The sequence below is a fragment of the Polyodon spathula genome, chromosome 18 (genome assembly GCF_017654505.1).
Source record: "Polyodon spathula isolate WHYD16114869_AA chromosome 18, ASM1765450v1, whole genome shotgun sequence".
Lineage (NCBI taxonomy): Eukaryota > Metazoa > Chordata > Actinopteri > Acipenseriformes > Polyodontidae > Polyodon > Polyodon spathula.
Genome location: NC_054551.1, coordinates 4,378,618 through 4,394,552, shown reverse-complemented (window position 1 = coordinate 4,394,552; position 15,935 = coordinate 4,378,618). Strand labels below are relative to the sequence as shown.

Here is a 15,935-nt window from a genome sequence, read left to right as displayed (position 1 = left end):
AAGCTGCTGCTCTGTAGCATCAATCTGATTCCCGGACCTGGGCAACGTAGTCCTAGAAATATGAATGATGAAGACACTAGCCAAAAACGTTTGTCAAGTTTATACATCACATGCCACCTTCTAACTAAGCCAATCCATGCTTCAGTCCCAGGAACATTAAGATACAGGCATGCCTGTGGGTTCAAATACACTTGCTCTGTTCATTTTGACCAGCATGTGTCACTAAAAACACATATCACATACATGAAGTAAAAAAAATAAATAAATAAATAAATAAAGTAAAGCCCATCAGTTTAACAGATTTATTTTTTAAGCGTTAAACAGTTTTTACATACAATGCTTACAGCAAGTTGGGCAGATGACATTCAAAAGCTTTGTACAACATTAACACAGTTCTCAAAATATCCAAGACACTGACTCAAAACCTCTGGTGGGGGGTTGATATCGGCAGGTCCTTCTACATCCTACATCCCTAAAACAACAAACAAACACATTTAAAAATGTAATCTACCTGATACTTATGCAATAACTACAGGATACACGTACATAGAGCAATCTGAGGCTATACTACTGTATTTCATAAGAAATCGAACATTTTATATAAACTTGACTGACTCTCAAAACAGAACTGGGTTTAACAAAAATGAAGTATCTGCCCTCCATTATCAGGAACCCAAAATGTCAAATGACTGATGGCAGCCATATTGGATGTGGGGTGAAGGTCATCAGCACATTTCATCCCAGGTGTAAAACGGTTTCGTCCGAGAATACATTAAAACAATCACACACACACAGGACATGTGTTTGATCCCGAAATGTAACTTTACCTCATCTATATTGGAAGATGGTTTATTATTCATACACATCCTTCTTGTCTGCAATGTACTGTACAATCTCCTGAGGGGTCATCAGTTTTTCTGCTTCTGCGTCTGGAATTTCAAACCCTACAAAAACAAACACGTAAAAGAAGCATGCATTTTATAATACTCCAACCCGTCAAGGATTTAACATGATCTCAGGGCTGGAAATAAGACTGACTGTATAGCAGTTTGATCCATTCCAGATTTCACTTTTCTAATTAGACAATCTCTGGTGTGCATAATTATCCTCACAATAAAGCAGAATGTATCAAACTGCTATACAATGAGAGTCTTATTTCCATCTTTTACCTCCTTCAGAAGAATGCCCAGTGGACAGTAACATGCAACAATAAAGTGTATTCTGCTTGAGGGAAAAGGCAGTAAAAATCATATTGGTAAGGTAGATCAAATAAAATATACAAGGGGCATTGTATTATTTTATTTCCCAGTGTTTCTCACCAAACTCATCCTCCATTGCCATTATGATCTCAACCTGGTCCAAGCTGTCCAACCCCAAATCTTTCATGAAGTGAGAAGCTACTGTCAGCTGAAAGCAAAAACAAACCAACATTGGAGTTTAAAAGAAACACAACTGGCATAAAAACAGAATGTTTTCCTGAAATGCAAAAACAAACGACAAAAAAAAGCACAATTTGGCCACACATAGTGGTTGCATACAGTAACCTTAGGGTCAATTACAGATTTGAAACTCATGCACTATTGTAATGGTACTATCATAACACAAGTTAATGAGCTCTTACTTGTACACTAACGCATCTTTACTTGTGCACAGCATTATATATGGAGAACTGTCTTACTTTTTCTGGGTTGATCTTGTCATACAGTTTCAGGACATACAGGACACGTTCTCTGATGGTATCCAGTGTGAGTGGGGGCAAATCTCCATACTGCCGACACAGCTGTACTAATGGGCTTGAAACCTGTAGAAAGAATAATGCATCATGACAAATGACAGATTCTTATAAGGCTGACAACTCTAATCTGCTGAGCTGATCCACACTAAACCACAGAACCTTGGTGCAAAGTAAATATGATAATCCTTTTTCTCCTTTTAAACCAGCTATCAAAACCAAAAGCATGTTACCATCTGCCAGCAATTTAGCGGTTGTGCATTCAGCGTCAGGTTAACTGTTCTCATACTGGAAGTATGTTAGTAAACTGTTTAATTAAAAAATACATAATTAATAAATTCCGAAATCCTAATAATTTAGCATTGAACAGATGCGCCCGTGTAAATCGTCACAAGCGCCGCATGGTGCACAACGTAATTTTGTGCAGAGAAAATGCATATACAACACTTCATATATTTGATGCTGATTATATTACACTACTGTGTATGCATTGATGTTGAATCTAACAAAACACTAACAGAAACGCACAGCACGTGATAGCTACGTAAACAGAATGCACAAATTAATGCTGCTTGATTTAACTTTGTTGCTGCAGTGCAAAAGGTGCCTTTGAACCCCATGTTGATGAAGAGACACGGTCTAGGTCATTTGCAGAACTAGGCCCGCTTACACAGTGGAGTCAATGTTATTCACGGCGTGCATTATTTTACCTTTATCTGGGCGGTTAAAGCTTTCCTCTGGCTACGGGCGTTGAAGCAGAAATGCCGCTGGTTGGAGAGTGACACTGCCGCGGCTCTGGCAGTGATGTTTCCGAAGATTATTCTAGCTGAGCGCTGGGTGTACGAGCGGACACATTGTGCTAGGACACGGGACGCCATGACTGCAAGCAGGGCAGAGCATTACATCCCACAATGCAAAGGGAGAGAGAGAACTCTACAGGGGGCTGGGAATCACGCAAGCGCAGTCAGTAACCAATATGCAAATAGCGCCATTGTGGCTCTAACATAATCTGTAAAATGAATTAAATATAAACAGCAGCTAGAACCAAGGTGGCGGACACGGGGTTCAAGTTTCATAACTTCCCCGAAAGCCTTTGTAGAACTGTACAGGTGGTGTTTTTTAAATTGAAATGCAGTACGTAAAAGCTGTGTTTTTATTTCTACAAATGCTCTTAACATGAGTTCTCACCACCTCAGATCATTCTGAATGCTGTCAAATGACAAGAATAACAGTTTGGTCTTCTACGTGCTCATAGTATTATATATATATATATATATATATATATATATATATATATATATATATATATATATATATATATATATATATATATAGCCTACTTGACTGTACATTTTAGTACTTGGCTTTCCCAGGCTGCATTTTATTGAACTGGTCTCCAGGTTCATAGTATTCAGTGGTGAGACATAAAGAGAATTCAGCATCTGAAAATAACCCTAATTTGGTACAGCACAGGACCTCAGAACGGGGTGACCAAAGTAAACAGGGAAAATGGGATAAGCAGCAAGCTTTTTTAGCACCAATATTTCTTTAAGCTCTTATTGTGTTTGCGTTATGATTACAACACTTAATACACACTGTGTATTTGTATGCATTATTGTGATATTTTCAAAAACAGACTACAGATCTGTTGATATGCTACAAACCACCTGTCTTTCCTGCAGTTTCTTTAAGCATTCATCTATATTGTTCCAATGCGAGGTGTCAGTTAGTGTCCAACAAACCAACAATCAGTTAATTGCTGAAGTAAAACCATATCAAATTCAAATGACATAAATAAATACAGAATGCAGATCTCTAGCAGTTTAAATAGGTTTATTTAATGCCCAGTTCAAGGTTTAGGATATCATCTTGATTAACATGAACGAATGAATCCGAGCAGAATCTGACCAATTTTGCAAACAGGTGCGTTCACGGAGACAATTCTTAGAAGAAGGTTAAATGGGTCAGATTTTGTACAGAATCTGTGTAGAATAATCTTCACTCTCCTAGCCAAAACTGACTGCGTAGAGATTGCTTACTTCCTGTAAGCGAACGAAAGCTGCAGAAACTCACTGATTAAAGGAGTGCATTTGTAATTATATTAATTGGAACAAGTGTTTATTTTATTTAAAAACGTCATGGAGCTGTGCGAAATTCTCTATGACAAAGCCGAGTACATAGAAACGGTATAGCTGTCTTTTTTGTGTTCGCAAGAAAAGATACGGAAATGTTGAAGCTTTATTAGCCTACCAGAATGTAAATATGATAGGATTTAACAAAACAGATAACGCCCTGTACTTTGTATGCTTCACTAATAATAATAATAATAATAATAATAATAATAATTTATTTTACTTATGCAGTATGTGTACTTAATATTAGTTTATGCTGTTGACATCAGCGTGATCAATGATGAAAAGAACAGCCCATATTATTACAGTAATATAATACAGTCTATTGGTAATGTGCTCGTGTGACATTTATTTACACAAATATGTTATGTAACTTGTGCATTCATATCCATTGATGGCAGATTCCTTTTTTCAGGCATCTGGTAATAAAGTAAGCAGACAGTCGGTACTCTGGAAGCCAAAATACTGTGCTAAATGGAAAAGTAAGGAATTTTCTCTTATTTCAGCCTCCAAATATAAAAAAAGCACACTTGTATACTTTTTTTTTCTAAAATTAGGGGATTCTCCTGAAGACTTGCAAGACTCGAAATTGGCTACAAAAATGGCCTTCAGTTCAATACATTTGATGAGGGCACGGAGGACACTTCAAGGCCAAACTGCAGGATTAATATATAAAGCCAGTACTGACCACAGAAAGAAGCAAAACAGTTTAACTTGATAATAACAATTTATTGATTCTGATTTTGTCAACCAGCAGCCTGCCGCTATAGCCAAACGTTTTGCATCACCTAGAATTTTAGAATTGAGACATAATAACAATAAAATATATGAACATAATTTAGGTATTTTATTTAACATCATGTAATCAAAGAAGCTGGAAAATGATTCGATCCTGTAAGGACACAGCTCCCTGCGCTGAATCCAGACAGCTGCTTCCATCGCTAATGCATCGGACTGTTTTTGTTCAATTTAATAGCATATTTTACTCCGCTTAATATAAACAAAACTTAGAAATCTCGTTACCATGTGTAACGTATAAAATCTGAATCACTGTGTTGCATGTATGGATAAAGCTACCAACTTTCGAATGCCTAAATCTGCAAATAATTTGCAAATATTGTACAGGTTGCCAGGGTTATTTCAGTGGATTTGGCCTCACCTCATTTTAATAATATTGTGCGGAGCTTGTCTGCCCTGCCAGAAAACAGGGTAGGTGGATTTTTAAAATGTTTTTATTTGTTTTTCTTTTTTGGAAATGTGTAAGTGGACTGCGCTGTGTTCCAAAGTCAAGTAGTATTTACTCTCTCTAGTTGTTTTTCTGTATATTATTCTGTCTGAGCTCCAATATAAAATACATCATTAAAATAAAAAACGTTTTACTGCCTGAATTTTGTAAGACTGTTTATTGTATCGTCATGGTGCCTCGCGGTAATTAAGCAACAATATTAATATCTCAAAAGTTTAACACTTAATTACCCAATTTAATATCTTTCAGTTTATGAGCAACTTTAAAAATATTGTTTGTGGTGTTGTGGTAAAAATTAGGAAATAAGGGGATAACAGCAATTGAAGCATATTCAAGTTAACCTGAAAGAAAACCACTTGTAAGTGTTATTAACATTTCTGAACTACTGTCCTGAAAAAATAATACATTTCTTTGCAGACTGGGCTTTCTACTTTTTTACTGGACTCTTCTAACCTTTCACACTGGCATGCTCTACCCGGGTTGGAACCTTCCCAGGTCAGGACTCTCTGCCATGCAGGTCGGGTACACAATTTCACACCGCCTTTGGGTTGACCTGGGAGACAGACACAAGTACACAATGTGTGAATCAGTGCCCCAGAAGCAGCTTGTCACCAACGCTTCCATTCAAGCTTCTCTGGATTGAACCATCGGCCCAAATGTTGATTAGAGCAAATGTTTCTTCATCCCTGCTGCAATCTGGCTCCTGGTGTTTCTCCATCAACAAAAATATGGCTAAAACAGAAATGTTCCTTGTGGAAGTGAAACCTTCACACAGACGTGGTTCTTTGTTATTTCGTTGGCTGGCTAGGAGGTCCAGTGGTTAAAGAAATGAACTTGATACCAGGAGGTTCCCGCTTCAAATCCCAGCTTGCTCCACTGACTCCTTGTGTGTGACTCTGAGCAAATCATATAAGACCACTGTTCAAGAAATTCAGCAAAGGGTAATTAGCATTGTGAGGGTTAAAAAAAAAAAAGTGAAAATTTATTAAGAAGGCTGTAAAACTGAAATGTCAATTCCTAGCCTATTTATCATATTCAGATTTTCAGTATAAATCTATGATCCATGCACATTGACACAAAATCCCTAAATAATATAATGGGCGTTTTTACAGATGTACATATACCCTTATTATCACTTGAGGTCTGTAAAGATAGCAGAGGCTAATGTTTTAGTATGAATATGTTAAATTACATAGATACTGTATCAAACAAAGACTCAATTAATCCAAGTAAAGCAAGGAAATTACTATGACAAATTAAATTCTAAAATAATGTTTATTCATTTAATTTGTTGGTTTCTTCTGTGTGTGGTGGGGGGGGGATTACATCAGATTTCAGATGTGTGTGACAGTAACTACCATTATTCACTAGAGGGCAGCAGATTTCTACAAATGGTCATAGTTGATAAATTCAGTGTACTTTCTTGCCACAAAATCCATAAATTGAAGATTGTATTTAGTCATATATACAATATGGCCCCATCCATAATTGAATAAATTGTCACTGAAAGTGACTACACTGTGTTTGGTCTGATAAAACGATTATGTGTTAAATGACAGACTATCCTATTTCTGCATTACTCTTTAAGTGGCTCAGCCTTTTAGTGCAATCATTGCACAGCTGTAAGGCTCCCACAGAAGGAACCTAAGGCCAAATCTATAGTTAATAAATCCAGAGCAAGCTGTCCTCGTCATTACACCAAGCCAGGATCAGCACTAAAGCTACTGTTACATTAAACAAGGAGGCATATTTATTGGAGGCAAGAACTTAGACCAGCTAAATGCTGGATGTTTGTTTGCTTTATATCATATGTTTTATTAGGTTATGTGTGTAACAAATATGTTTTTATTAGGATATAACAACAACAAACAAAAAAAACATTAAGGCTGAATTTAGTAGAGATTTAGCTTTTGTTTTGTAATGGATGTGTTGCTACAGTTTTAAATGATTTGAGAAACTTGAAGACGCCAAAGGAAATTAGCCAGAACAAGCATTATTTGAGTTATCTGTTACTGGACTGTGACCATGGGGTGTTTTCCTCTCAAGGTGTCTTTTTAAGGTCTTTGGGAGTTATCTATGAAATACATCTAGAACTGCATATCCAATTTACTAGAGAGAGGTTATGATCATAGCTTTCTCCAGAATTACCTCCACCAGCTGCACATATCAGATTACTTACATCAGAAACACAGATGAATGTTAAGAAAAAAAAACCCTCAAAATTCTCAAAACACTGAACATTACCTGTTGAATCTAAATAAAATATTTAAAAAATATGTTGCTTCCCATTAAGCTTTCGCCACCCATGCAAGAATTCTTGTAGATACAACGGAAATATACATCTGCTGAAAAAGTTGTTTCTTTGGGTTACTCAGTTTGAGCATGAACCACCTAGAATACTGTGGTCATGTTCCCGGAGCTGTTCCAAAATACTGCTACCTGTATATATGTATGTTTATGAGAGTTTTATGAAAATGCAGACAACCTACTTCGTTTGCCTATGCATTGCTGTTTTTGCCTGCCTTGCCTTTCCTCATCTGGATCATGTCATTGCTAATGGCAGAGCAGGTCACAGCTGAAGAATTGGATAAGGTCACCACGCACCTTTGCTTTTTAACAAAGAAGTCAACGAGGCATTTGGTGCTTTTTAAATATGGTACAGAATTACAGCATACAAAAATACCGGTACATTTTTGTTAAATGGTTCTGGGAAAGAACGTGTATGATTCATTTTATATATCTGTAATAGTGTTGTCATAAATGTTTAACCAAACAAATGTTTCAGAGAAAGGCACTGTAGTTGGATTACGTATACTAATGGCAATTTAAATCATGATCTAAATAATATTGGATTAAAAAAAAAAAAGGCTCAAGGTTGTAAGCAAATGCTCAGTTTCCTTAATTAAATTTCCAGACTATATTGAGTTAAGGGAAGCAGCGTCTAATAGAATATTAATAATAATAATCTTTATTTTTTATATAGTGCCTTTCGTAGTGGATCACCATCACAAAGCGCTTTACAAGATAGGAGACTAGCGTGTATGAACTATGCATCAGTTGTAGAGTCACTCACTACAACATCTCACCCGAAAGATGGAGTACAAGGAGGTTAAGTGAGTTGGTGAGGGTCATACAATGAGTACGTGGCTGAGCTGGGATTTGAACCGGGGACCTCCTGGTTACAAGCCACAGCCTCCTTCACCGTTCAGATTTGGAGTAGTACCTACCTGGATTCCTGCCAGATCTCAAGCTCACATTTTGTTCTAAACATTAAGCAACACTGCTGCGCAAGCCCAAAATCATTCTATTTTAAAATAATAGGACTGGTCAGTTACACACGCAGACATTGATTTTACTGTGTTGGATATTTTGTAGACAACACAGAGATGACTGACATAATTACAAAGTCCACAACTCCGTTCCATAATCCTAGTTATTTGATTTCCCAGGCAGATCCTGACGCTATTTTTTTCTTTTTCTTTTTGTAAAATGTAAAAAAATGTTGACCACTTAAGAATTACAGACCTGTTATGAAATGGTATTCCATGTTCTTAGCCTCTGCATTTTTTTCTGCAATGCAAAAATAGATGCACAAAATTAGAATGATTTCCATTACATGAGAGTAGATGTTAAAACTTCATGCTGATTTGAACTCGGCTCTCGCCAAGATGAGTACCAACGAAGACGTAGCTTTACAGTAAACTAGTGTGATCCATCTGCATCTCCATCCATTTGCGTTTCTTTCCATCTGATGATGTAGATATCCTTCTGCCTGGTGTTGAAGTGTAATGCTGGCATCAGGGATCGGTGTATTTTGCCTCCCCAGCGTGTCAGCACACACAAAGGCTGCGATACTGGCTCCGGGGATCAACCACAGTGTGGTCTCCCCAGCGCATCAGCTTGACAACCGTCTGGATTGAGCTAAGTAGGGTACATCTCTGGGATCTTCAAGTGGGCACCTTCTGTCCTCAGTGTTTCGTGTTTCCACATCACCTCAAGGGGGCTCAGCAGTGATTCTGGTGTCCCAGCATAACCCCCCTCCGTCCCCCACTCATCTCAGCCCAGCTTACTTACCTGTACATCAGCATTGCTTTCTTTCTATTGTGCTTGAGATCCCCAGCCAGAATCTTTCTGTCTCAACTACAACCAGTTGCTGCTCCTTTCTGCTGCTTCAGATAATTTCTTCACAGTGCGACGCAACTCTTGGCCAGTGAACCCAACATCTCTGAGAAACCGGGTTGTTGAATATGGCACAAATCCTCGACAACCCACCTCCACTGGGTAAACCCGGACTCTCCATCCTTGCTGTTCCACTTCAGCAGCTAGTTGAGCATACCAAAGTTTCTTCCTCTCATACACCTCATCCACACCATCCTCCCATGGCACTGTTAAGTCTACCAGATGAACAAGGTGTGCTGATCCAGACCTCAAGACAATGTCTGGTTGATGGTTAGTGGTGGCAGTCTCAGATGGAAAAACAAGCCATTGACCAACATCTACCAGCATTTTCCAGTCTCTAGCAGCTTCCAGTTGCCCTGGGCGCGGCTTGGTTTTAACATGTTTTCTTGCTGGTTGCTCTCCTGGATGGAGGAATATTGTTTTTTGTGTGTAATGTTTTGATGGAACTGGTGGCAACTTATTGGTGAGGTTACGCTTGTCTTCCAATGCTAAGGCCAAACATCGCAGCACCTGGTCATGGCGCCAAGTAAACCGTCCTTGGTTAAGACTCACCTTACATCCTGTCAAAATGTGCCTTAATGTTGCAGGTGATGAACACAAAGGACATGGGGGATCCTCACCCACTCAGAGGTTTTGGTTCTGTGGTAATGGGAGAACATCATATGTTGATCTGATGAGGAAACTGATCCTGCTCCATAGGTCTTGCCAGCTGATCTTGCGTTGTTCCACACTCTCCCATCTCATCCATTCTCCCTGCTTGGCCTGGGAAAGGGCCTTTATATACCTCATCCTCTCCTGCTTTTGTACCTCCGTTGACTACCAGCTTCCTCCGTTGAGCTGGGGTTGCCTTGTGCCATGTAGGAGGAGCTGAACTGAGACCAAAACCCCCTCTTCCATGCTGAACTTGCCCCATAATATCACCAGTTTGAAGGGTAGCCTTAGCATCTGCCACAGCTTTCTTTGCCGGCCATTTTCTTCCAGTTTTCAACACAGGTGCTGCCTCCCTTACGCATTTGTCGCGTGAATCTACTAATGTAATTTCTAGTCAAACTTTGGCGCACTTAAACACCTCGGTTAGAGCAGAGACTGGTAGCTGCAGTATTCCTTTACCATAAAGTCCCACTCTGCTGAGGCAGCATGGGACTCCCAACCATGTCCTGACATATGAACTGATTAAAGCTTCCAGCTGCTCAACTGTTGTCAAGGAAACCTCGTGCACAGTCAGTGGCCACAGCAGTCTTGGCAGTAGACCAAACTGAAAGCACAACAGTTTCAGTTTGCCCGGTAAAGCGCTTTTAGAACCCTGTTGTACCATCTCCTAAGACTTTTCACTGGCTTCTCGAACACTGTTGGTATTGCCTCACCATTAATGTAGAACCTTTCATAATAATTTTATTAATCATATGCATTTAATAATCATTAGAAATAAAAGGTTACTTTTAAAACCAAAGGCCTAGGTTCCAAGGACAATCTTTATGCTAAGAGTACTCCTTAACCTTTTAGCATAAGGGTCCATAAAATGAACAATCTGCAGTAGGAGTTATTTTATATACAGAACCAGGTATTGTGGACCCTATAATACAGATAGAGGTTCTTCTTTTTGGGCTGTCAATGATATTTGTGCATGCATTTTTTAACTTAAGACTGCATAACAAAAATGGTTAATATTTTTGGCTCACTTGCCAGTGTTGTTCAAAGTATGTCTATGTTAATTAATTCAGACCATTTCTATGGCAGCCTCAGTTCCGTTTGGTGCAGGGATTCATGTGCACTTTGTATGGACAACCAGTGTTGGACATTCTTTTGAATATTTAATTCTATTTATAGAGCAGTTGCACTCGGATAAGGTCTAAATGTTGCAAGGCAAAACTTTAGCCAATCGAATAATGCTATTAAATTAAACCCTCTAGATCAAGGCTTCTCAAACTCGGTCCTGGGGACCCCATGTGGCTGCTGGTTTTCAATCCAACCGAGCACTCAATTACTTAAGTAGACCCTTAATTGAAGTGAGAATTTGCTTAATTAGAGCTTTTTATTTGTTTTCAGCTCTTAAACAGTTGCAGATTTAGATTAGATTATAGTTAGCTATAACATTTTATAAGTAGCTTGAACTCTGCAACTGTTTTAAGAACTGAACACAATTAAGGTCTAATTAATAAAACCAGCATGGGAAACTTATCGGGCATGAGAGCTCTTGTTGTAAAAAGCACAATCAGACTAACTGGCCTCAGCCAACTGCCCTCTCAAGAACCCTGAAAGAGTGCAAATGCCAGTGGAGCCAAGATCTGCAACTTGCACAATATTAAAAATGTATTCAGTTCCAGTGTATACAGCCAGCATAGCAGTGTAAAAGGCTCTTGAGAGAACATGACCTTGAGTATCTAAACAGCGTTTTCCTCGTACCACACGTTTCATTCAGTTTGTTTTGTTGCAAATATTTCTGTCTCTGTTGGGATTTGGCACAGAACCACCTTGTTCCAGCATGTTTTTTTTTTTTTTTTTTTTTTGTTAAAAAGGAGAAGTGGCCTAATTGAGATTTAAGGTAGTTTATCCAGACTGATGGAGGAACTATATTTGTTTCTGTAGAAAGAGGGAGTAGAGTGGTATGGTGAATGATCATTAATAACATTATATAAATCGATCAATTTTATTTAACCAGGTTCAGAAACCACAAAAACTGTTTTTCATTTATTGTAGTGGCCTGGTCAAGAATGGGTAACACTAACAGTTAAGAGTTTTTTATAACATTGGTTTTGTGTTGCCTTGCAGAGTTGCTTTCTTCCCTGTCCACATTGGGGATCAAGTGTTCATTGAAGAAGACTGCATTGTGAATGCTGCACAGATAGGGTCTTATGTTCACATAGGGAAGAACTGTGTTATTGTAAGTATGAATCTGAACAGTATCTCATTGTCAAGATCAGGGGTTTGCAGTCAATGCACTGGTTCTTCTTTAAAAACAATATATATATATATATATATATATATATATATATATATATATATATATATATATATATATATATATATATATATATAAAAATAAAAATCTGTGGCTTGCAGCTTGTGGAATGGGATACAAACTTTAAATGTAATTCTCAATCTTTTTTTGGTTTAATTTTACAATTGAATACACCATAATTCAATTATGTCTTAATTTTGGTTTTAATTATGTGAAATAAAGATGTTAACATGGAATTGAAGTGTGAAAATAAAATCGAATACGTGAAGGGAGACGTGCAAAAAGACACTAGTTTTGTGACGCTGATTAAAGCTACAATGTTCACGTAATGACAACACCTAAACATTTCGCTCATGGCTGAACGGAAATTGGAAGGTTACTAGGAAGCTTCAAACATAAATATTTTTTAAAAGGAACTAATTGGGGCTCTTCAGTGGTCTTTTTGGAGGGATGGACAGGGCAGGAGCTGAATTTGTAAATGCTGTTCCTAATTACTTATGTTTGTGCAGTAAACATCTCTCCTAAAAGCTCGATTTTAAGCACTTAGTTTGTTTTTTATGTGATCATAGCTAAATAATAAGCACCCCCTTGAATGCTGTGGTCTTTCAGTAAGCATTAAATAATGTTGGTATCATTAACCCTTTAATCCCGTGCAGTTTATCCCACCCTCCTGCCTGTGATGATCGCCTCTGATAACAGGGTTCTTGCTCTGTTTCAGCTAGCATTTGCACACAGGTTTGTCAGATGGAGTTCTATTAGCATTACTGTTTGTTTCTAAGCAGTATTAACTAAAACAAAAGCGGCCGCCTTTATTTCTTTTAAAATCGGCAGTCTTGAGTGGTCGAGAAATATGGTTCTGATGTCAGGATCTCCATGGGTGAAAGCTTTTCAAGAGGTTTTCATAAGAGGTTACAGCTGGAACTACTAGTGCAGCAATGAATAGGAGCTCTATGTCCTAGGGGGTTGTCAGGGCCATGAATATTCTGAATATGAGTACAGTATAGAACTTTGTGTCCTGAAGTAATCTTCATCACACATCAGAACATTACATTTTCATGCATACATGTGCATGACATGCTGAACTACTTGGATGTAATGTGGATAATTTGTTCGTTATCCCCCATTGAATATGCGTATCTCCAGCAATGGGTTATAGTGTGAAATTTGGCAAGATCACTCTTTAGTGAAGGAGGTATGTACATACACTGTATACATACACAACCACTAATAAAATCATAGCAAACTTGGTTCTAACAGTCTTTACTTTATTGAGAAAGCTCTACAGATGTGTGAAGACACCTGTCAGTAGCGTATTCTGTCACACTTTTTAAATATACATACTACAGCTGTGCTATATAATTTATATAATCTCATGATTATGTATGGTGGCTCACCTACTCCTTTGAAAGTCTTTGCAAAATAAGAATTTCTTTCTTAATTAAAAGAGGACTTCAAAGATGCCGCTTAACTAATAAGGGGGAAAATTACACCACTCAAAGTTCTGCAGATACTAATTAAATTAGAATCCAATTAGCGGGTGATTTTAAAGAGAGAGAACTATTTTCAAAACATTTACTTAATGATTTGTGCCTCCTGTACCTTCAACACTTTGTGTGATTTGTTTCAGGGGCGGCGGTGTGTTCTTAAAGATTGTTGTAAGATTCTTGACAACACAGTCCTGCCTCCTGCCACGGTTGTCCCTCCATTCACTATGTTTTCTGGCTGTCCATGTAAGATATTTAAAACATCCCCAAATACAAGATTATTCCCTTTTTTATATATGTTTTATTTACCCTTGATATCCTGGATACCCCGATTTTTTAATTTTTTAATTTTATTTTATATTTTTTATGATGCGATTGATTCCCTTTATGCGTTTCAACTTTTAAAAAGTGAGAAATTTTAATAGCTCGATCTGCACATATTTATATTGGATAACACTTTGAGATGGGGCATTTCATTCCTAATCAAAATACAACAGCCAAACCAAGCTTCAATGACAGTAATTCAAATGCACAGGGACAGTACCAAAACACATGGAGAAACGTTTCCCACAGAAGTGTGTTTTTTCTTTTTAAACTGTCAACGATGCAGTGATCCATCATTATACTGTGTATGACATGATCGATTTACTTATTTAAAAATGTATTTTTCCTGTTTTCCAGGTCTGTTCTCAGGAGCGCTTCCAGAGTGAAACCAGGAACTCATGATTTGTCACAAAGAGCCACTATCAGAAGTTTTAATATTTGCTGACACAAGACAACAAAAACTGCACCTGGACCAATACATTTTTTATATCTATTTATCATTATCCAACAGTAAAGCTGTCATGAAATCCACAAAACAAGTGCTTCTAATTTGCTATTTTCATGTAGTTATTAGGACGTTTTTACTTATTTTTTTACATTTATTATTTTCCCTGAATACAAGGAAAGTAATAATGTAAATATCTTTAAATATAACTTCTTAATTTATCCAATTTAGTATTGTCTGTTGAATTAAAAAAAAAAAAAGTTTATAGCTGTTATTTTGGCTGAAAAAGCTGCTTGGATGTGGAACATTCAGCCTACATAAGCCTTCTTTATGTACTTTTCATGGTCTTGCAGACTAACAATTGAATAGAAGTGGAGGAGTACCTCTGTGGTACAGAAATTGATGCATTCTTATGTCATGTATGCAGAATACACAAGTTTTGGCTCTGAAGACAAATCATTCTTTCACAGACACAGAGAAGGACTGTATTAAGTGTGGAACCTGGTTCCTAAACTGTCTTGTATGTACAACACTAAAGTGTGATTTCCTGCATTGCAGGGAGGATCACAGACCAAACGCTCTTGCTAATAAATGTGCGGTATTACACAGTTTTGACAGGCTACAGTATAACTTATGAGTTAGAGAAAACCATTCAAGTACAGTATTCTTACACTAGTGTAGTTTCCAGTAAATAGCCATTCAGCAATCTGCAAAATGTAATCTTGATTTCTGCTTCCTGCTCTTTAACATTGTGTACTTTAGCACAGCACTCACTTTTCACGTATTTCATATAACTGAATATTGAAATATCATTAACACAAATTGGTTACAAGCAGGTATGTTACCAAGTGCTAGTTCACCATCATCATTTGGATGTGACATTTTTCAGTGTCTAGTCTTTAACAAAGACCTCATGGAAACATTTGTCCATTTTTGGTTTTAGTACTACAGTACTAACCCTTTAGCTACACCTACATTATCATGATCATGTGCTGAATAAAATAGTAAAAGGTACTGCAGAAAATGTTGTGGCTCTGTTTTTGTGTGTTAATTATGTTCGACTCTTTTTTAAAGTGTCTCTTTACATGGGAGTAAATAAGGTTAATCTTTAATGCCTTTCAAGTTCTTGGTGTTCTAGTCACACGTTGAGTTTTTGCTTCAGAACTTTGCTATTTATTTCACTTTATAAAAGCTCGCCTAAATTTGACTATTAGTGGACATTTGTTACATAAATGTAGCTGTTGAATGGTATGTCTTGGGGAAACTTACCATTTGTTTAACAGGAGAAGCAGTTCTGGATTAGATCATTGTGCCCTCAGAACTTTCTCATTGTATTGACCTTGTAATTTCTATCCTTGGAGGACGATATCTATGAATTTTATCTTTAAAGAAAGGGAAAATCTGATTGCCGCAAAGCCATATTATTTCACTGGT

The 15,935-nt window shown here is 37.5% G+C and overlaps 1 protein-coding gene and 1 pseudogene across 1 annotated transcript; one reads left to right on the top strand and one right to left on the bottom strand.

Annotated features, from left to right (window-relative positions):
• Positions 1 to 288: 288 nt before the first annotated feature.
• On the bottom strand, positions 289 to 2,652 carry LOC121330565 (acyl carrier protein, mitochondrial-like). The gene is made up of 5 exons (XM_041277173.1): positions 2,443 to 2,652; positions 1,679 to 1,801; positions 1,320 to 1,407; positions 828 to 944; positions 289 to 472 (listed from the first exon to the last, which is right to left on the bottom strand). The coding sequence occupies exons 1-4, from the start codon at positions 2,608 to 2,610 to the stop codon at positions 853 to 855; spliced, it is 471 nt and encodes a 156-aa protein (XP_041133107.1). The 5' UTR covers positions 2,611 to 2,652; the 3' UTR covers positions 289 to 472; positions 828 to 852.
• Positions 2,653 to 3,870: 1,218 nt separating this feature from the next.
• LOC121331283 lies at positions 3,871 to 14,580 on the top strand (annotated as a pseudogene).
• The last annotated feature ends 1,355 nt before the right edge of the window (positions 14,581 to 15,935 follow it).

What these genes read in the sequence shown, in the direction of transcription:
- LOC121330565 (XM_041277173.1), bottom strand. Translation starts at nt 2,610, where the DNA reads ATGGCGTCCCGTGTCCTAGCACAATGTGTCCGCTCGTACACCCAGCGC. An exon ending in CTTTAACCGCCCAGATAAAG is followed by an intron (nt 1,802 to 2,442) that starts GTAAAATAATGC and finishes TTCTTTCTACAG; the next exon opens with GTTTCAAGCCCATTAGTACA. An exon ending in ACAAGATCAACCCAGAAAAA is followed by an intron (nt 1,408 to 1,678) that starts GTAAGACAGTTC and finishes TTTTGCTTTCAG; the next exon opens with CTGACAGTAGCTTCTCACTT.